Consider the following 22353-nt stretch of genomic DNA (forward strand, 5'->3'; position numbering starts at 1 on the left):
AAACTTGCCAAAGGTAATTGGATCAGACGCCCACAATCATGTGAGCTTCTTCTCACTGACTTGACATTCTTCCCTGTCTAAAATCAGTACTGCTCAGATTCTTGAATTTCCCATTCGTGAGTGCTTTTTTCAACATGTAATTTCAAAAATTTTTCCAGCAGAGTTTTCTTGATAGTTTATATTATTTGTTTTTTTCCCGTTTTCATTTTCTTCTTCACAGACTCCTATTACCTATATATTGAATCTTCTTTGCTATCTTCAATATTTGTCATTTTCTCTTGCATCCTTTTTATCTCTTTATCTTCTTTTATTTAAAAAAATTCCTCCTTTCAACCTTTTATTAAGACTATTAAGGCAAAATCTATTCTGTTTATTCATTCTTGTGTTTCTTCTAGTTTAGTCTTCAATATGAAATAGTTTTTCCTTTCATTTCTAATTCTTATCTTCATTTCTAATTCTTATTTGTTACTTATTTCTGAGAAGGAGGTGTGGTTCAGGGTGGCTTTTCTAACTTCATGGAGTTCCCTCCTCTGTTGTTTTTCTATAGAGTTAAAAGTATCTTGGCTTCCTCCCCTCAGGGGGATCTACTTTTATCTGGATCTTATCTTTGCCTCTAATGTCCCTGTCTTCCTCAATTTTAATTCCATTCCCAGCAGGTTCTTCTCAGGATGAGCTCTGTCCTGGAAGGTCACCCTGCTGGGTAAGTTCCAAAAGTTCATAGGAGTAAGACTGCTCCAACTCCTTCATACCATCATCAACCCTTTGAACTTACCTACAGCTAAAGTGGACAAAACCCCTCCCAGTTTCAGCTTAGCCTGCAATACTTTCCATGAAAACTTATTAGCTATTTTGAGGTGCTTCCATTCTCAAATTCAAACACTCATTGCATCCTTCTATTCTCCCATATAGATGCTGATATCATGTAAGCCTTGTGTTAGTGGTTTGCCCATACCTGCTCGTATTTTGGGATTCGTAAGGATGCTTTTCCAAATGGTTTTGTTGTAAATATTATCTATAAGTTTTGGGTTTTTATATCTAGTTGCTCTGTTTTGATATTGAGATTTGAAGAGATTCAAGAACTATGCCACCACGATCTTCCGCACAAGGACTTCTAATATAAATTTCCCTTGAACAGAGAGGGTCACCTATATTGCTACATTACTTGAGTTTTATTTGTAAATGCCTACAAAAGACTGTATAGGTAATTTTTAAATTGAAAAGCCTCTATAGTTCCCCATTTAAAGTATAGTCAATTTACAGCTGGCCTTGTTTTCTGATAAGAAAATCAAGTTACTGCATTGGGTGAGGACTGAGGCTGTATTTCTCCACATTAACTGAACCACTCTAAATAGATTCTAAAGCACACTGCTGATGAAGAGATTCACCAGAGAAAATGTAAAAGTATACGAAACCTAAAAATGTGGCCAGGTTATGGACAAGCAACCTAAGCAAAGCTGTCAAAAGTGGCAGATAAGATAGTTTAGGGCAGAGGTCACCAAACATTATTTGTAAAAGGTCAGACAATAAATATTTTAAACTTTATGGGCCATATGGTATCTGTCACAGCTATTCAACTCTAAATATCCTGACAATATTTCCAGTGTCAGCATTGGGCCAGCACATAAAAGGCACTCAGTGATTTTATATTCAATCAACAAATCCTTAATTTAATGTCCCTTGCCGCCTGTTCTGCTCAGGGCTATTACTGCTAGCTTCCTCTCTTCCACTATCAAGTTCTTTCACAAAGACAGGAAAGTGTAGAAGAAGGAATATAAGCTTTGGAGCTGTCAGATCAGGGTACAAATCTCAGCTCTGTCACTTACTAGCTACATGACCTTGATCAAGTTCCTAAACCTCTCTGAGTCTCTAAAATGGTGGCAATCTCACCAATTCCACAGAACTGTTGTGAAATTAAACAAGACAATCTATGTAAAGACACATAACAGGCCTTTTAGAAATATCAGTCCCCCTTTCTCTCCTTTCAATCAACAAATATTCATTCAATAAATGTTTCTTGTGTCCGGTATGATGAAAGGTACAGCAGGTACAGCAATAAGTATCACTGTCCAGTTGGGAAAAATTCACTGATACCATATACCTAACATACCTAGGTGAATAAAGCAAAAAGTTGTTCTTCCTTTTCACAAAAACATTGGACAATGCCCACTTAGAGTGTCTTATGGCAGAGTTTCAGAGAGTGGTGTTCCCATGTGGCAGAAGAGCTTGTCCATGACTTTCCTCTAACCAGTTCCTAACAAAGGACACACTACCTAGCTGCTGGACATTGAGGATTGCAGAGCTTAGAGATGTATCTACCACTGATGACAAGCTTAGCCAGACTGGGTGAGGTAGGCCACCTGTCCTCCCACTTTCAAAAGGCTACTGACACTTCCCACTAACCTGTTAGGGCACAATCCTAATGCCTATTAACTTACCTGTCGCTGCTGTTGCCTGGCCTTTCTTAGGCTGCTTTGGGGCTGTGTACTGGAAGAATTCATTTCCATGGCCAGTAGCTGCCTGATCTAATCCAAAGAGAGAGGACAATCTGGCACTGTCAGGAGAAAAATGAGAGTTCATGAAATTTCATTTGACATATCCCACTCCTGGAATCAACATAAAAGGTGCTCACCTCTAACCTTGAACTAACACCCCCTCGAATGTATACCCCACCACTCAATACGGCAAGTGGAAACTAAGTGCCTTTGAAATCAAGACTGCATTTCTTATCTGAACATCATCAGCTGACCCTGTTTATCCACATGACTTCAGCCAAGGCATTTCTTCTTCCTGGACCTCAGTTTCTCTACCTGTAAAGTCAGGTGATTGGTCTAGATGCTCTGTATGGTCTCTTCAAACTCTGAATTCTTGCCTTTGGGAAATTATAGCTTCTAGTCACCCCTACTGATTACTCCCCCTCCTACTTTTTACTAGTTTATTGCATTGAAATGAAACCACACCTTTACTCCATCAAACATGATCCCTTCTATCAGTTTATCTAACAGGCAGGACCATTCTTTCATCATCACTTACAATGAATTCGTATGCCCCCACCACTCTACTGAAAGTGCTCTTGTTAGGTCACCAAGAACCTCTTTGTTACCAAACTCAGTTATCAGTCCTTGTATTATTTGACCTGTGAGTCGGAATCCACTCAATGGCACTGGGTTTTGGATTACACTATCTTTTTTACACTGTCAAGGAATTTGTTCTTCTTCAAACACACTCTTCCCCTGGCTTCTGCGGAGATACCTGTGGGGGTGGAGGGAGGGGCTAGCCCAAATAAGGCATCAACACATTCCAATGTGATCCCTCTCTTGTTTCGTTTTCATCTCTCTGGCTTCTCATTTAGCAACTTGAGTTCTTTCCTCGCCCAATCTTTAAATGCTCATGCCCCCAACATTTCATACTCTCTCTCCCTAAGCAATCTCATTTATTTACCTTGGCATCGAGTGCTATACAAATGCTGATGATGCTCAAATCTGTATACTCAGCCCAGAACTTGCTCCGGAGTGCCAGAGCACACATACCTCTCACAGGCAACACAAATGCACATGTCCAAACCAAAACTCATAGCCTCCAATCCCCACAGCCCCAGCAAAACCTGTTCTTCCTCTGTGCTTCCTCTCTTGTTGAAACCTCTGTCAGAGTCCCCAAGATCACCCCCAGGTTCAGTGATTCACTAGAAGGATTCACAGGACTCAGCATATACTTCCAATCATGGCTAAAACCCATTACAAAGGATACAAAGCAAAACCAGCAAAGAAAAAAGGTGCATGGGGTAAAGTGCAGAGGAAACCAGGTAAAAGCTTCCAAATGTCATCCACAGTGGACTCCCACAAGACACGATTAATTACTCAAGGAATGAGTTATAACAACATGTGTCAAGTGTGGCCTACCAGGGAAGCTCGTTAGCGACTCAGAGCCCAAGGTTTTTATTGGGGGCTGGTCATTTAGGCCTCTCTGCCTAGCATTTACCAAAATTCCATACTCCAGAAGGAAAGCAGGTGTTCACAGTAAATCATTCATTTGAACAAACAGTTTAGGTATGATGAGCCACTCTTATCATTTAGAGAAAGCTTTACATCAGTATAGGGAACTATAATCAGTTAAGTTCCCCAAGGTCAACCTTGCGGGCAGCTTTTCTAAGGATAAAGGTCTCAGGCCTACTATATTAACCCTTTTCTGCACATATCCACAACCAAAACTGAAACCTGGGCATCATCTTTGACTTTTTTCCCCCTTGTGTTCATGCCCAATCCCCAAGCCCATTTGAATTTACTTCCTAAATATTTCTCAAACCCCTTCACTTCTCCCCACCCTCATTGCCACTTCCCTAGTTCAGGCCACCAACATGTCTGTCTCCTTGAATTATTGCAGCAACCTCCTGACTCATCTCCCTGTCTTGGTCTTGTCTGCTTCTTATCCATTTTCTCCTGTGCACCCAGTGATCTTTCTAAAAACTAAATTGGATGATATCTTTTCTCTGCATAAAACCCTAATGACACCTCAATATTCCCAAGATAAAAATCCAAACTCCACAAGACAAGTTTAATAGGCCCTTCAAGACTTGATCTCTCCTTAATTCTCCAGTTTCATATCTGACCATTTCTCATCTCCGACTATATGTTATAGCCACACTGGGGAACTTTTAGTTTCTCAAATAAGCCAAGATCTTTCTAATCTCCAGCCTTTGGACATGCTGTTCCCCTGCCTGAAACATTCTTCCTATCTCCCCTCTCCCTCTGGAAGCCATCCCTAATCATAAAGTCTAGGTTAGATGATTTTCCTAGGGACTACCACAGTACCCTATATTTCATTTATTTGTAAGTCTAACTATTGGGTGGAAGGAATGGGCTGTTGTTAGCTGCCATCAGCTTAGCCCTCAACTCATGGCAATCGCTTGTGTTACAGAGTAGAAAACTGCTCCATAGAGTTTTCTTAGCTGTACTTTTTATGGAAACAGTTTGTCAGGCCTTTCTTCAATGGAGCCACTGGGTGGGTTCAAACCACCAACCTTTGAGTTATCAGCCAATTGCAAACTGCTTGTGCTACGCAGGCTCCTTGAAGGAATGGACAGGGCAAAGGAAAAAGACAAAGTAAAACAAAAATTTTGGCTGAGACAATGATTCTTAGTAAAAGACCTTAAGAGTGATGGAAATGAACACTTATCTGGGTACCGATAATAGGCTCTCACAGCTTTAACAGATAGAAGGCCAGCAACTGAGCACGTGGTGCCCAGCATTCTAAAAAAGATGGCTAGGGGGCTACACTGAACTAGCAACTCCTGAGTCTGTTCATAACCCTGTTCCTTGTAAGAAACTGCATAATGAACCAAATTTCAGCCAGAACACTTTGTACAAAACATGTGTTCAAAATACTGCAGCAAAACTATGTCTAGGCTGGGCTAAGGTTTGAGTCAGCACCAATTTAAAATGCTAAACCCTTTTAAGAGAAAAACTGTATTATGGTTTTTTGTTTTTTGTTTTTTTTTTTTGCCATTAAGGAGCCCTGGTAATACAGTAGTTAAGCACTCAAGCTTAACCACTTAACCACAGCAGTCTGAACCCACCAGCTGCTCTGCAGAAGAAAGATGTGGCAGTCCGTTCCCATAAAGATTACCGCCTTCGAAACCTTATGCGGCAGTTTTACTCTGCTTTATAGGGTTGCTATGAGTCAGAATCAATTGGATGGCAATAGGTTTTTTTTATTTTTGCCATCATTAGGACATGAAAATTAAATGAAAGGAAAAAAGCTAATGTTCATATTCTGAAATATTGTTTTAAAAGCTCACAACAGAGCTGAAGTTTATAAGATAAAATGTAATCTGTGAGTTAGGGTCATTGAACACAAAAAGAAATAAATTGTGCATTTCTCTAATTGAGGACTGATGGAAAAATCAAAGCAACCAAAGATTTCATTATATGCCCTTACAGCTGCTGTCTGTAGAATCACTCAAGTTCCCATCTTCAGGAAATAGTTCATCCTGTTCAAAAGGCACTTAACAAGTAAGTATACTTAAGGGGCAGTGAATTTATGCTAATGTGGAGAAACAACTCAGAAAAGGAGAGTGGCAATGGTCATACAACTCGAAGAACATAATCAGTGTCAGTGAACTGTAAGTGTAGAAATTGCTGAATTGGTGTATGTTTTGCTGTGTATATTCACAACAACAAAATGAGTAATTTTTTTAAATAAGTAAATATATTTACAGTAAATTACAGTTATACAATGTACATGTATACATATAAATATATATATATGCTACACTGGCTTGTAAAAGTATAACATTTAAAGGAAGGAAAAGAGTTTCAATGACAAAAGAGGAATTGAAAGGTAGCTGTAGTGTTCAATGTCTTATGTTTTACTTCCCTAGAGAAAACCAAAGAAGGAACTGCTAAACTATGTATATTCTCAATCTTAAATATGATTTGGTTTTCCTGGTTATTGTTGGGGGAAAAAATAAGTTCTCTAACTTTCTTTGCTAAGACTTTTATCACCAAATTAGTTGTTATCTATACCTAATAGCACAGTCGCTGGCTTAGAACTAAAATGTTTCATGTCCTTGATGGGCGTACTGAGGAAAGCAGCATAGTTGAGCCACAGAGAACTTATCTCAGGCCAGGAATCTGGAAAAGAGCATGTGACTGTCATTGTCTACCCCCTAACTTTGAGTCAGCAGTGGACTGCTTGCCCTAACATTCCTTTCCAGCATTCCCTAAACATTTTCACCTAGTTAAGAATGTGGACTTTAAGTATATCCTGGAAACTTTCAAAATACCCAATATACAACCATATTTACAACTGATTTGTATGGGAAAACATTAATTGAAGAGGTTGACTACATAGTCAAAAACAGAAGGAAGGCTGAGATGTGTGAAAACTTTAGTGAACGCTATGGGTGGAAGAGGGGAGAAAGGAACCAAAGCACAGTTTAACTTGGAAATAACTGACCAACTAAAAGAACTCAAAATGGGATAAAGTAGAACTAAGTGGATGTAGGCCATCTAAAGGTGGGGGGAAGGTAGGAGGAGTGGAGCAGAGTGTTACAAGTGAAAAGAGGATTTAACAATAAGTTACAAGTGAAAAGAGAATTTAAGGATAGATAATATAGGGCTGGTCACAGTATGGAAAGGCAGGTGGCATAGTGGTTAAGAGCTACCAAAAGGTCGGCAGTTCGAATCCACCAGGTGCTCCTTGGAACCTCTATTTAGCAGCTCTATTCTGTCCTATAGGTTGTTATGAGCTGGAATCGACTCAGTGGCAATGGGTTTGGGTTTTCGTTTTTTGTTTTGTTTTGTCACAGTGTAAGTCAAAAGATTCTATTTAAGGCCAAAAGAGAGCCACCATCACTTTATGATCTCGCATGCAATAGACTTTCTAACAGGACTGGAAGCAACTTGAGGGCAGGCATAGCATCTTCATCATCTTTGTAACCCCTTAGCATTTAGTATAATGAGGAGCAGTGTATTCATTCAATCTTTAGCTACATAATTTGTTAAACAGATGTTCAAAGAAAGGCTCTGCAAGGATCAGAGCTTGGCTGCTCACAGGTTTGGAGGGAGTCAAGTTGTTCACTGACCCAGGGAGGAAGCTAAAATGATTACTGGAAGAAACAAAGCCCTGCCTCTCTCTGCAGACTCCCACCCCAGACTAGTATGTATAAAGTCAAGGTTTGGGGGCAGGAGATAGCAGCCACAGCTTGTTACATTGGGTTTCAAGCTTTAGAGTTTACAAAATGCAATTTCTCAGCTATTCTTCATTCAACAGGCACTTCCTGAGCACGATGTGTCAGGTATTGTGTTGGGCCCTAGACAGAGATGAGCAACATAAACAGTCTCTGTCCTGTCAGGATTGGAGCCCTGGTGGTGCAGTGGTTAAATCTCACTGCTAACCGAAAGGTCGGTGGTTCGAACCCACCAGTCACTCTGCGGGAGAAAGACGTGACAGTCGGCTTCTGTAAAGATTTACAGCCTTGGAAACCCTATGGGGCAGTTCTACTCTGTCCTACAGCGTTGCTATGAGTTGGAATGTACTCGACGGCAATGGGTTTGGTCCTGTCAGGGCTCATAATCTAGTGAGGGGTCCGGCAAGGAAACAATTATGGTTTGGTGTGCAATGATAAAGGCAAACACTCCTAGCTGTGGGAGTAATGAAGAGAAAGCAATTTATTCTGCCTGGGGCTGTGGAAATAGAAAAACATCAAAAAAAGGTGACGTCTGAGATGGCCCTAGGACACTGGAACTGATCGACCAGAGCCTAGTTCTAAAGTGTCACTGCCTTGTCCATGGAGAAGAGAAAGTCTCATAGGCGGCCCAGCTGACTCCTATAAAAACAATGCGGCAAAGAGCGTCATTAACAACCACCCCTGTTTCACAGGAGCAGCTGTGACCCAGAAAACAAAAACAAAAACTGAACCGTAGAGTCCTACTGTGAGTTAGGGGAGATGCCGGGTCCAGACTCCAGGTAGGCAGGCTCGGTAGTTCCTAGCTCTGCCCGGACTCAGAGGACGTGAAGAGGACCAGAGCGCACCAAGGGTCTGGTTCCGGAAGTTGGCAAGAGGCCTGAGGAGAGATCGACTCCTCCAGCCATCGGCCGGGTTCCCTCAATCGGATCCACTGGTCCACGCCTCGCAGTCACTCACCCGCCGCTGGGCGAGAGGAAGTCTGTGTCGTCCTCGTCACCTGCACCGAACATCGCACCGGGTTTCGCCCGGCTGCGGGGAGGCAGTCGGGATTTTTCAAAGCCCTGTCACCGCCGTCGTCGTAAAATGCCGCGGTGGCGTACTGTTTTCCGGCAGCGAACGGTCGCAGGGTCGGCCGGCCCCGAGGAGCCGAGGTTCTGGAGAAGGCGTGGCAAAGGCAAATAGGAGGACGCCGCCGGCACGCGCGCCGCTTGACGTAAGGCCTCTTCCAGCTCGCGGAAGCGGCGGAGCTCCAAAATCCTGCTCAGGGATTGGTCGACGGGCAGGGGGCGGGGCCGGGGCGGGAATCTGTAGCCTCGGTGGCGGTCGTGGACACGTCGCGCCGGGCAGTGTTGGAAGGGTCTTCTGAGGAGTCGTGAGGGGGTTACGAGCTAAGGCTCTGTGAGGAGACGCCAGTGGCGGGACTGGACCTGGGCAGGTAAGGCCTCCCCGCCCCCTTTTGCAACCCTGGCACGAACACTGTCCTTTCTCCTCCGGGACAAGGACCCTCGTCACTCTTCTCAGTTCGGCGGAAAGAAAAAGGGCCCGGGACTGGAAGCTTGGAGACCTCAGCTCCTGGCCTGATCCCTGCTGTGACATAGCTGAAATGACCTTGAAGCAAGGTGTTGGGTACCTCAGTTTCTCCGTCTATAAAATTAGCCTGATGATCTCCCTGCCCCACTGTCTCCGACTTGGCTAGTTATTCAACGGGCTTTTTGTCCAGTGCTTTTTTTTTTTTTCCATGTAGCGGGTGGTCAAGAAGCTTTTAGACCTCAAAAAAAAAAAAAAAATCAGGGGTCGTCGAATTCAATCCTAGTCTCATAATCCCAGGATTTACAGATAGAGAAACGGAGGAACTAAATGTTTGGGTGACTAGCCCAGGGTCACACAGAGTAAAAGGCAGACCCGGCAGGATCCTTAGTCCTTTGATTCGGGATTTCGCAAACTGAAACTGATGGATGAACAGGAAGCTTACCAGCCCGTAAGTACTGCGTGCATTTATGGAGAGGTTATTACTAGACTGGTATACGCCATGAGGGAAGTCCCCTTTTTAATGTCCATGTATTTCACTGGCAGGTGAGGTGCGGAGGAGCTGGAGTATTCTGGGGGTGGGTGAAACTTCAAATCCAAAACCAAACCCATTGCCGTCGAGTCGATTCCGACTCATAGCCACCCTGTAGGAGAGAGTAGAACTGCCCCACAGAGTTTCCAAGGAGCGCCTGGTGGATTCAAACTGCTGACCTTTTGGTTAGCAGCCGTAGCACTTAACCTCTATGCCACCAGAGTTTCTGGGTGAAATTTAGGAGACCGAAAATCCCCAGCTCCAACCTTCGCCCGGGTTTCGCTGAGTCTTCTTGCAACAGTCCTAAGTCAACATCAGTTGTTCCTGACTCCTCTGCCTCCAGCTTCCACCCTCCCTGTATTTTACATAAGTATTTCTTTGGTTAACCTGGTTAAATTCTTGAAAGTCCCAGGGTGAGCCTGGCCTAACTCTACTGTAGGTAAGTAGGTAGTGTCTATTTCCACAGATCTCACTGGAGTTCTTTTACTTAGGGCTGCCCCTACTACAAGTGCCCTTTAATCTGGTGGTATGAAATTGAAATGAAGTGGTTATTATTCTCTCCCAGGGAACTTTGTACCTCTTGGCACTTCCCGTATGACAGAGACAACCTTATTTGAGGACAGGGACAACCTTATTCACCTTGGTATCTTCTGTGTCACTGAGTACTATGGCTGCTTACCCATAAAAAAATTTAGAAACACAGTTACTGTCTAGTCAATTCTGACTCATGGAGACCTTGTGTGTGTCAGAGTAGAACTGTGCTCCATAGGGTTTTCAGTGGCTGATTTTTCAAAAGTAGATCGCCAGGTCTTCTGAGGTCCCTCTGGGTGGACTTGAACCTCTAACCTTTTGGTTAGCAGCAGAGCATGTTAACCATTTGCACTGCCCAGGGACTCCTTACCAATAATAAAACCCACTGGCATTGAGTTCATTCCAACTGATGGTAGCCCCATGTGTTTGAGAGTTGAAAGGATCATAGGATTTTCTTGGCTGTGATCTTTACGGAAGCAGATCACCAGGCCTTTGTTCAGCAGCTCCACTAGATGGGTTTGAACTGTCAGCCTTTAGGCTAGCAGCTGATTGCAAACCACTTGTGCCACCCGGAGACCTGTAATAACCCATTGCTGTCGAGTCGATTCCAACTCACAGCAACCCTATGGGACAGAATAGAACTGACCCATACGGTTTCCAAGGAGCGGCTGGTAGATCCCAACTGCCAGCTTTTTGGTTAATAGCCATAGCTCTTAACCGCTGTGCTACCACAGCTCCTTACCTAATAGGTTCTTTTTAATTCTTTGTTAGATTAAATAATGGAATTCATCTTTATTCCTTTATTCCTTAGTTTACTGTCAGAATTTTTTCATATGAGACCCAGAGAGTCCAGCAACGGCTGTTGCCTTTTATAGGTAGTTTCCAGAAAGATAAAATTGCTGTACTAGTTGCAAACCGTCTGGGTTGCTTAGTCTCTTGTTAATAGAAAGTTATTTTACTATTGTCTAAAGTTCTACGGGAGGAGGGAGAGGTTAATAGCGTAGCTGGAAATATTATACGTAACTATAATATTTGTAAGTGAATTATTCTTCCATTAAACTGAGGAATAGGACTGTTGGTTTGCTTTTTGTGTTTTGCAGATATGGTTAAAGCAGTGAAGGCTGACAGTGTTAAAGCAATGGTGGAATTGGAATCTAAGCGCTGGAACTTACTGTAGTAGCTCTGGTTAGAATGTGAACTTGGCTACTCCTCAGAGGATAAAAAATGAACTGGATAAGTAACATAGCCCTTTCCAACCTCTTGCCCCAAAACCAGTCCAGCATTGAAACATCTGATGATTGCTCTTTAAAAAAATGCTGTGGGAGCATTTGAGCACTTATCTTGCATTCTTGAATGAGGATATTTTTATCGAGGATGTTTTCTATAACATTTGAGTTTTCTTCTTTGTATCTTCTGGATTTGGTGTTTACATCGAGAATTTAAGATAAACTTTAAGTAGCCTTTTACCTAGGCCCAAAACCCAAAAACCCATTACCGTCGAGTTGTTTCCGACTCATAGTGACCCTGCAGGACAGAGTAGAACTGCCCCATAGGGTTTCCAAGGCTGTAAATCTTTATGGAAGCAGACTGCCTCATCCTTCTCCCACAGAGTGGGTGGCGGATTCAAACCACCAGCCTTTCAGTTAGCTGCTGCACACTTTAACCACTGTGCCACCAGAGCACCTTCTTCTTGAATTAGAATAACTTCAGTTTGTTAATATTAGACTAGGAAGCAGGAGACCCGAATTTCCATCCCAGCCCTGCCTCTAACACACTCTGAGCTTGAGCCAGGCTCTCTAAGCACTTGGTAAAAGAAATGAATTAGACCCAACATCTACTAAATACTGCTGGGAATAGAGTGGTAAATGAAGCACAACCCAGATCTCGAGTGTAAAGGAAGAATTTTTGTTTATTTGTTGTTGTTTTAGTTCAGTGTACAGCTTTTAGATATATTCACCTAATGTGTTGTATTGACCTGCTGAAAACTGGGAAGCTGCAAGTTAAATGATTCCTTTCAAATTATCAGCTATTTTGCAACAGAGATGACAATGTAGACTAAATTTTCTTTTTTCAATTTTTGTTTACAAGTACACACATACTGATTTGTACTGGTGAATGCAATTTACCATTCATAGTAAAGCTATAACCACATTAGATCATAGGTGTGGTGATAGGGATATGAATTGAATATAGGTGGGGGGTAGTATAGTGTTCCGTTCACTCAGTCACTGAAAGCAGAAGAATATCAGAAACAATTGAACAAATATCATCTGAAAACCTTCTACATGTAAGGCATTGTGCTGGGTGTTACCCGGGATAGGAAAATGAGTAAATAATTTTTCTTGCCCTCAGAGTGCTTATAGTTGAATAGTGGGGATAACTGAAGTACACAAATAACCATGATAGAAAACAGAGCAAAGTAAGTCCCAAGAGAAGTAAAAGTTTATTACTGTAAAATTTCAAAGAAGTCATATCTAGTTTGGAGTAGGGTATGGGGTTAGATAATGGGCTTGAAGATGAGTAGGATTCTATTAAGTAGAAGCAAGGAAGTAAAACTCAGGTTGAGGGAGCAGCTTTGGCAAAAGCACAAAGGCGAGGAGTTAAAATCAGCAACTGCTGTCAAGTTGATTCCAATTCATGGCAATGCCATGTGTGTCAGAATAGAACTGTGCTCCATAGGGTTTTCAGTGGCTGGTTTTTTCAAAGTAGATTGCCAGGCCTTTCTTCCAAGGCATCTCCAACCTTTCAGTTGGCAGCTAAGTGTGTAAACCGCTTGTACCACCCAGGGACAAAGGCAGGAAAGAAATACAGATTTCTCACAAGACAGGAGATGCCCTCTGTGTTAGGCTGAATTCTCTAGAGAAGCAAAACCAGTGAAGCATATATGTATATGGAGAGAGAGATCTGTCTCAAGGAAATGGCTCACGTGGTTGTAGAGGCTGGCAAGTCTGAAGTCTGTGGATCAGGCATCAGGCTGGAGGCATCTCCTGACTCACATAGCTACAAGGGCTGACAAACCCAAGATTGGCAGCCAGTATGGCAGGCTGCTGCTTCAAGTCCCAAAAACCAGAGGATCCAGAGTGAGCAAAAGCCACCAAACTTTGCCAGAACATCCATATATATTGGATACAGGCCAAATCCCTGAGGAAACTCCCCTTATAACTGATTGGCTTATCACATCATGGAGGTGATTACATTATATCATAAGATGGAGGATAACTATATCAGTACATAACTGCCAAATTACATCACTATATAACTTCCAAACCACTGAGAGGAAACCCTGGTGGCATAGTGGTTAAGTGCTACCGCTGCTAACCAAAGGGTTGGCAGTTTCGAATCCGCCAGGCAGTCCTTGGAAACTCTATGGGACAGTTCTACTCTGTCCTATAGGGTTCCTATGAGTCAGAATCGACCCGACAGCACTGGGTTTGGTTTGGTTTTTTTTAAAACCACTGAGAATCATGGCCCAGCCAAGTTGACACATGACCTTAACCATCACACCCTCTTTGCTAATGCAGTTAGAGCAAGTAGTTGGTTAACTGAAAAAGTACGCTAGAGCAGGGAATTGTACAGATATTAGTTACACGCATGCGTTAAGCATTTTATTTTAACTTAAAAGATAAACATTCTTTTGCCGTTCTTTTAATATTAGGCCTTAGCCTTCTCTTGAAGTGTGGGTGACAGAGATCTATAAACTACAGCTTGCAGGCCAAATCCAGGCCCTACCAGCTGCCAGTTTTTGTAAATAAAGTTTTATTGCAACATAGTCACACTCGTTTGTTAACAAATTGTCTATGTATAAAGTCACTTGCAAAGTAGTCTGAGTATAGAATTTTTATAGGTTTTTATGAAATTCCCCACCCCCAGCCTTTTATAATGGTCTCTTCCACACCTGACAGCAGGTTTGTGTGTATCTGTGACTCACTTTTATCTAGTGTTTTCCAAAAAGCATTCCACTTGGTTTTCATAGAAACAACTACTAGAAGTCTGTGTAGTATACTAGTTAACTGCTTAACCTCTGGAGCCACACTGCTTTGCTGCTTCCTGGTGGCGTAGTGGTTAAGTGCTACGGCTGCTAATCAAAGGGTTGGCAGTTCGAATCCGCCAGGCGCTCCTTGGAAACTCTATGGGGCAGTTCTGTTCTGTCCTATAGGGTCACTATGAGTCGGAATCGACCCGATGGCACTGGGTTTGGTTTTTTTTTTTTTTTTTTGGTTTTGGGTAGATTATTCAGTTTCCTCCAATGTAAAATGGAGGTAATAAGCACAACCAACATAAATTGGTTTGTGAGCAAACACAACTGACACGCTTGATAAGCATACAACTCCACTGAGTGGGAGAAAGAAATGTTGCTGTCATCATAGTGGAGAATAGTCTAGCCAGTGTGTTGTCAATTAAGTTGGTTAAGAGAGTTCTGTGGGATAGTTTACTAAGAGTATAAGACTATAAACAGTACACATAGGGAAGTAGTAGATTAAAATTGAAAAGAAGCCCAGGGCCATATTTATTGTCAAATAACTTGAAGACCAAGGTAACAAGTTTGTACTTAATAGGAAATGGAATTTATTCTAAGATGACATCATTGATGTAAGAAAAATTCAAATGGCTTACCAGTGTTTGAAGTAAAAGATAAGAGTTTCCCTAGCCCCACTCCATGTGAGTAGCCACTTCATTTTTAAGCCTTTGATCTTTAAGTCTGTTTCTCTTGGCTCCCTCCTGTTTCCAACTGTGCCTTCTCCACCAGAAGAAAAAGATAATCACCACTGGAAAAGCAAGTATTCACAGTGACAGGATGACTTCAACTAGTGGAAGATGGCAGATAAGTCAGTGACCTGGCAGAACTCATATCTCCCATCTAAAGTTGGCAGGCCAGGCATGCTTGAGGAAGAGTAGGGAGAGTGGGAAGGTTGCTGATGCCTGCACTCCCATGTGCGGCTCTTAGCATAATCAAGCCATTAAAAATCCTAAGTTTTCAGGAGTTTCTGACTAAGTCTGACCAGGCCTCAAAAGTCTGGCAGTTTATGCCAAAAGAAATCTTATAGTAGGGGCTGGGAAGGAAATACTTTTGAAGTTCACTGCTTTGTGTGATATCATTTCATGATTTAGGTAACATCCCCAAGCAGAGGAGTGGCCCATCCTTAGGAATGCAAACCCCTGCGGAGAAGGAAACGGTTGAGAAGGGTCCACCCTACCTCTTTTTCTTTACACAATGGTCCTGCGCTTTTGTATACAACCTGCCTTTGTAGGCTGGGGAGATTATGCAATACAGCCTTATGAGATGGAATCCTACATTGCAAAAGCAAATGCGAAACTTATTGGAGGAAACGCATGAAGAGAGGAAAACTGTCAACCAGTGAAGTGTTAGAGAACCTTTTTTAGCCAGGTTGAGTCTTTTCCTAAGTAGATGGTAGAGTTGTTATAATATTACGCTGAATGTTTATATGATTTTGAAGCAGTTTAGAACACAGTCATTGAATTTTTTAAAAGAAAAAAGTATGCTGCTAACACCACATCCACAGGCCCCCGTATTACCTACCTTTGCTGATGGCTTTTTATCAGCTCACACACAGCTTTGTGCATTATCTTTATCTTAGCACATTTTATAATGTACTTATTTGCATGTTTCCCTCTTCCACCAAACTGGTTTTCTTGAGAACAGGCATCCATTATAGTATCTCCACTCAATAGGTACACAATATTGAATGAATGAATACACTAAATTCCTAAGGATTATTCAGCTAAATTTTGCAGAAGAGGATTCAAAAATGGTTATAGGCAGTACCTCAACAGGGAACTGCCAGAAATTCAATCTGGATTCAGAGGAGGGGGTGGAACGAGGGATATCATTTCTGATGTCAGATGGACCTTGGCTGAAAGCAGAGAATATCAGAAAGATGTTTACCTGTGTTCTATTAGCTATGCAGAAGGATTCAACTGTGTGCATCGTAACAAATCATGAATGGGAATTCCAGAACAATTAATTATGCTCATGTGGAACGTGTACATAGGCCAAGAGGCAGCCGTTCAAACAAAACAAGGAGATACTGTGTGGCTTAAAGTCAGGAAAGGTGTGTGTCAGGGCTATATGCTTTTACCATGCTTATTCAGTCTGTATGCTGAACAAATAATCTGAGAAGCTAGACTATATGAAGAAGAACATGGCATCAGGATTGGAGGAAGACTCATCAACAACCTGCGATATGCAGGTGACACAGCCTTGCTTGCTGAAAGTGAAGAGAACTTGAAGCACTTACTGATGAAAATCAAAGACTACAGCCTTCAGTATGGATTACACCTTAACTAAAGAAAATGAAAGTGCTCACAACTGGGCCAACAAGCAATATCATGATAAACGGAGAAAATACTGAAGTTGCCAAGAATTTCATTTTACTTGGATTCACAATCAATGCCACTGGAAGCAGCAGTCAAGAAATCAATGTATTGCGTTGGGCAAATCTGCTGCAAAAGACCTCTTTAAAGTGTTAAAAGGCGAAGATGTCACTTTGAGGACTAAAGTGCACCTGACCCAAGCCATGGTATTTTCAGTCTTCTCATATGCATGTGAAAGCTGGACAAAAAATAAGGAGGACGAAAGAAGAATTGATGCCTAGAATTATAGTGTTAGCAAAGAATATTGAATATACCATGCGCTGCCAGAAGAATGAACAAATCTGTCTTGGAGGAAGTACAGCCAGAATGCTCCTTAGAAGTGAGTATGGTGAGACTTCATCTCACGTAGTTTGGACGTGTTATCAGGAGGGACCAGTCCCTAGAGAAGGACATCACGCTTAGTAAAGTGAGGGTCAGCAAGAGAGGGTCTTCCTGACCTTCAGTGAGATGAATTCACACAGTAGCTGCAACACTGGGCTCAAACATAGCCATGATTGTGAGGATGGCGCAGGACTGGGCAGTGTTTTGTTCTGTTGTACATAGGGTTGCTATGAGTCAGAACTGACTTGACAACACCTAACAACAACATGCAAATTCCTAACCCAGTACTTTTTCCACCACACCATGTAGTCGCTATCTGAGGCACTGCACAACTTTCCTCATTTTTGTTTACATTCTCTTAATACACTTTCAAGGAGCCCTGGTAGTGCAGTGGTTAAGCTCTTGGCTGCTAACCAAAAGGTTGGTGGTTCGAATCCACCAGCCTCTCCACAGGAGAAAGATGTGTTAGTTTGCTTCCATAAAGATTACAGCATTGTGGTGTAGAAAGGGGGAGAATGCTGTCACATTGCGGGGATTACAACTGATATCACAAAACGTTATGTGTATAAAATTTTGAATGAGTAACTTCAGCTGTAAACTTTTACCTAAATCACAATTAAATAAAATAAAAAACATTTTCATCACCTCAAAAGGAAACTCCATACCCACTGAGCAGTCACTCCCTGTTCTCTCCTCCCTCTAGCCCTGTTAACCACCAATTTGCTTTCTGCCTGTATGGATTTACCTATACTGGATATTTCATATAAATGTAATCACAATATGTTAAAAAAAAGAAAAAGGTTACAGTCTTGGAAACCCTATGGGGCAGTTCTACAGTTCTACTCTCAGTTGGAACCGACTCGACGGCACACAACAGCACAATACACTTTCATTAAATTATACTTTATTAATTAATGTTTTGATGGGGTACTACTTCCTGTTATCTTGTGTAATGTATTTAATTGGATTTTCTTACTGAATTAAAAACAAAAGAGTTAAAATGTTTCTGGTTTCTGCCTCACACCGCATTGATTCTTGGGATTATTCCCAGGCAAACTAACAATGTTGTGATTTAGACAATTTGAAATCATATATGACTAAACCCAAAAAACCCAAACCGTTGCCGTCAAATCAATTCCGACTCATAGCAACCCTACAGGACAGAGAAGAACTGCTCCATAGAGTTTCCAAGGAGCACCCGGTGGATTTGAACTGCTGACCTTTTGGTTAGCACCAACCCACCACTGCTGTTGAGTCGATTCTGACTCATAGCTACCCTGTAGGTTAGCACCCATAGCACTTAACCCCACTATACATACCACTAGGATTTTCATATGATTAAAGGAAAGTTTAAACAAGAAAGAACTTTGTCTGCCTTTGATTTTAACAAGAAGGCAGTTAAAGCAATGCTTTGCCAGCATGTACGATCCTGACTAGCCAGTGTTCTTTGAAGCAAACTATGTTGTTGTTAGGTGCTGTGAAATTGATTCTGACTCAGCGGCCCCCACATGACAGAGTTGAACTGCCCCGTATAGTTTTCTTGGCTATAATTTTTACAGAAGCAGATCGCCAGGTCTTTCTCCCGTGGAGCTGCAGGGTGGGTTTAAACTGCCAACCTTTCAGTTAGGAGTCAAGCATTTAAACATTTGCTTCACCAGGGCTCCTTAAATCAAACTATAGGACACTGTATACTTTAAGTGACATAAAAGTGAGTCCTATTTGTGACTTGGACATTTCCTTTCAGAGATTAATTTTCTCATCTAATGAGTAATCAAGATATTAATAATATTTTGTACTTACTACACGTTAGAATAGAAAGGACTTTGACATGTATTATTTTATTTGATCCTCACAACCCTGTGAGGTTGGTAGGGTGGGTATTTTTATATCCATTTTGCAAATGAAAAAATGAGTTCTTACTGGGTTTAAGTGGTTTGCTTAATGTCACAAGGCTAGTGTGTGGCTAGAGCTCAGTGCCTTTGATGTCTAGTCCAGTGCTCTTTCCACTCTATCACATTCTTTATAAAACACGCTAAAATCTTTACATAACTCATACTAAAGACTTATGTTTTAGCAGACTGGCAATGTGTAAAGACCAGAAGAGGAGCCAGTCAGAGGAGTGTGAAAGGGTGCATCTCGTGATTGCTTTATTCCAGGGTATGGTTTATCCAGCAACAAAAGGTATTGGAGAAATGGAGTATAGTAGCTGGGAGATCCACTCCCTATTGGACTTAGGCCCTTCTATCATTGCATAACTAAAAGACCTTTTCAGTTTGTTTGTTTGACATATCAAATTTGAGTTGTCCTGTTCGGACCAGACAAATAAAAGCTTTTCTAAATGCTTTCGTGAAGAATGTAGTTGTACACTTGATCTTCTTTGTACAGAAAGGTGGGAGTAGGCAAGAGAAATAGGATCTTCCATGTTATTTGCCACCAAACAGGATATGTGAAGCTCAGAAACCCCTCCGGCTTAGCTGCTTCTCACCAAATCATCTGAAGAAATAAGAGAGAGGTAAATAGTTAGCCTAGTGTTTAAAAATGCAGTTGCTGTCTAGACAGTTCTGATTCATGGCGACCCCATATGTTTCAGAGTAGACCTGCACTCCACAGGTGCCTCTGGGTGGATTTGAACCACTAACCTTTCAGTTAGTAGCCAAGCACTTAACTGTTTGCACCACCCAGGGACTTCTAGCCTAGTGTTACAAAAGCCTTATATGAGAATGTTAAGGGTTCAGTTGACTAAAGACTATATTAGCTATCATTCAGTAGCATGGACCTCAGTTTTCCTTCTGTAATATGAGAAGAAGGACTTCATGATAACTTAATTTTTTTTAATTTAATTTGTTTGTAATAGGAAATATATTCACATGGTTCACAATTCAAAGGGTACACGAGAATATTTGGTGAGAAATGTTCCTTCTGCTCCTACTCACATCTGACCAGTTCGCCTCCTAGAAGCCACTGATATTACCACTGTCTTGTTTACAAAGTTGCCTGCTCCTTTGTCATCCTCATGATCACTGATAATGTTCGAACACATCTTTACGGCTATTGTGCCAACCCATCTCACCAAGGGTTTCCCTCACCCTTGCTTGTCTTCTGCTTCACCTAATGTGATGTCCTCCTCCAACAATTGATCCTTCCTATTTTTTTAATGACATAGCAAGGAAGTCAGACAGTGTTCTATTGTGATCTATAAGGTTTTCATTGGCTAATTTTCAGAAGTAGATCTCTAGGTCTTCCTAGTCTGTTTTAGTCTGGAAGCTCTTTTGTAACCTGTCCACCCTGGTTGACCCTCCTGGTATTTGAAATACCATTGGCATAGCTTCCAGTGTCCCAGCAACATGCAAGCCACTGCAGTATGACAGACTGACAGACGAGTATATACAGAGCTTCCTATTTCTTGTTTATGGCTGCAGAGTATTTTTTGTATGGAAATAAATGATACTGTGTTTAATCAGTGCCCTATCAATGAACATTTAGGTTGTATTTTCAATATTTTATTGTTACAGACAGTCCTGTGATATATAATTTTGTACATGTGTCATTTCACACATGGGCCAGTATATCTGTAGGATAAATATTTAGAAGTGGAATTGCTGTATCAAAGGTTATATGCATGAGACTGTTAACTAAAGACTCTCTTCTAGTTCCGATATTCTGAGACTTTAATTGTAAATGAGTAGTGAAAGAGATGAGAAGGTATCGTTTTCCTGGAAACATCCTAATCTTGTATCTTTTGTTATTTAGAGATTAAGTCTTATGTAGGGCCAAATATAGGTAACCACCAAAATTATGTTGAATTACAGACTTGACAAAAGTCACCTGTATCACAGTCCTATAGATTTTTCTAGTGCTTTTCAGTGTGATATTACTCAAGAGCTAACCTGCAAGGTGAATATTATAAACTTAAAGCAAAAGGATACTTTTTCCAAGTGCTTTTCCCAGTACTTATCAAGTGGAGGATTTGGAAGATTTGCTGTTTATTATGATCGATGTAGGGAATGAAAATGGAAAGATAAAGAGAGCCTAACTGTAATCTAGTAGCATCAACCTCTTCTAACTTCACAAAGAAGAGAGAGAATCAGTATCAGACCAAAGCTGGTTCCTATGAGGTAGAGGTCAGATGTACCTCCACTCTCCAGCTTTTCTAACATTGGCCATCCTCCCCACACTCTGTTTCTCTGCTGCTGGGTTCAGTAATTCTTTGCAGTGGCCACACAGAACTCACAGATCATACTCATGATCATGTGGTTTATTAGGGAGGTAACAGGCTGCAACTCAGGATCAGGATCAACTTGGAAGTAATAGGATATAACTCAGGAGATACGATACAGTTCTTCAATCAGGACAGCTTCCAACCAAGACAGCTCTCAGCTTGGCTGTGTCTGCAATTAGGTGGCCCTTCTCTCAACTGTGAGCAGGCAGGCCTTCTCTCAGCCGTGCCCACTGCCGGGCATTCTCTCAGCCTCTGCCCTGCTCGGGCAAGTGTTACACCTTTTTAGCTCCACTAACAAGTACCCAGAGGCACCCAACTCTGCCAGCAAGCCTTCTGCCCGAAGGCACTCAGCTCTGTCTTACTCTGTGGTCCTGCCGATCTCCTGGTTCCTGGTACTCATATTGGTACTGCTTTTTTTTTTCTGCCACTGGTTCTGCTGTGGTTGCCACTTCTTGCTGGCTTCAGTTTTACGGCTTTCTTTTCTGGGTCTAGAAGATTTTCAGAGCCGGGATCCCAGGTCCAAAGGTTCTTGATATTAGTGAGGTCACCTCTACCTCTGTGGGATTGGCCCTTATGTAAGCCTACTCTATGTCAGTTTCCTCCCACCAGACCATGAATTGACCAATCCCCACAGGGTGTGTAAGATAAACCAATCACAGGACAGGCTGTAGCCCAGCCGGTTATTTTTGGTAGAATTACAAACCCAAGTCCAGAAAGGCCATATATAATTCCTAACCCATTGCACTGCACTAATATCTGTCTGATTATGTGTGTTTTCTTCTGGCTTCCCAGGGGTTTTTTTTTTTTTTTTTTTGTAATCGTGAGGTGTGTGATACCGTAACAGTCACTTGTCTTTTTGAGGGGTTAGAAACTGTCAAGAATTGTATCAGTTTCTTCCAGGTCTCATCCCTTCTTAACCACATATACTAATCTTCCTTTCTTGCCTCCATCATCTTCTTTTGCTTGTGATATTTGGCCTGTACAATAGCAGACTTAAGCCAAAGCCTCCGTTCTCTTCATCTCCAAATTTCTTATAGTCCCTGGAACAAAGGATACTTAATAGTTTGTTGAATTGAGTTGGGGTAGATGTCAAAGTGATCTAATCTCTACTTTGGTATCCCCTCAGACTCCATCCATATCCTTCCT

General features: G+C 41.8%; 2 protein-coding genes across 2 annotated transcripts in view; one reads left to right on the forward strand and one right to left on the reverse strand.

Moving 5' to 3' along the window:
- FKBP15 (FKBP prolyl isomerase family member 15) overlaps nucleotides 1-8828 on the reverse strand; it is a 56831-nt gene extending 48003 nt beyond the window's left edge. Inside the window, exons 1-2 of the mRNA XM_049895056.1 lie at nucleotides 8642-8828; nucleotides 2436-2551 (exon numbers count right to left, since the gene is read on the reverse strand). Of these exons, the coding sequence (XP_049751013.1) occupies nucleotides 2436-2551; nucleotides 8642-8694 (169 nt within the window). The 5' untranslated portion in view covers nucleotides 8695-8828. The remainder of the gene's footprint in view (nucleotides 1-2435; nucleotides 2552-8641) is intronic.
- Nucleotides 8829-8980: 152 nt separating this feature from the next.
- Nucleotides 8981-22353, forward strand: part of SLC31A1 (solute carrier family 31 member 1) — a 47100-nt gene continuing 33727 nt past the window's right edge. Inside the window, exon 1 of the mRNA XM_049895115.1 lies at nucleotides 8981-9119. The gene's annotated coding sequence lies outside the window, so the exon portion shown is untranslated. The remainder of the gene's footprint in view (nucleotides 9120-22353) is intronic.

The sequence above is a fragment of the Elephas maximus genome, chromosome 9 (genome assembly GCF_024166365.1).
Source record: "Elephas maximus indicus isolate mEleMax1 chromosome 9, mEleMax1 primary haplotype, whole genome shotgun sequence".
Lineage (NCBI taxonomy): Eukaryota > Metazoa > Chordata > Mammalia > Proboscidea > Elephantidae > Elephas > Elephas maximus.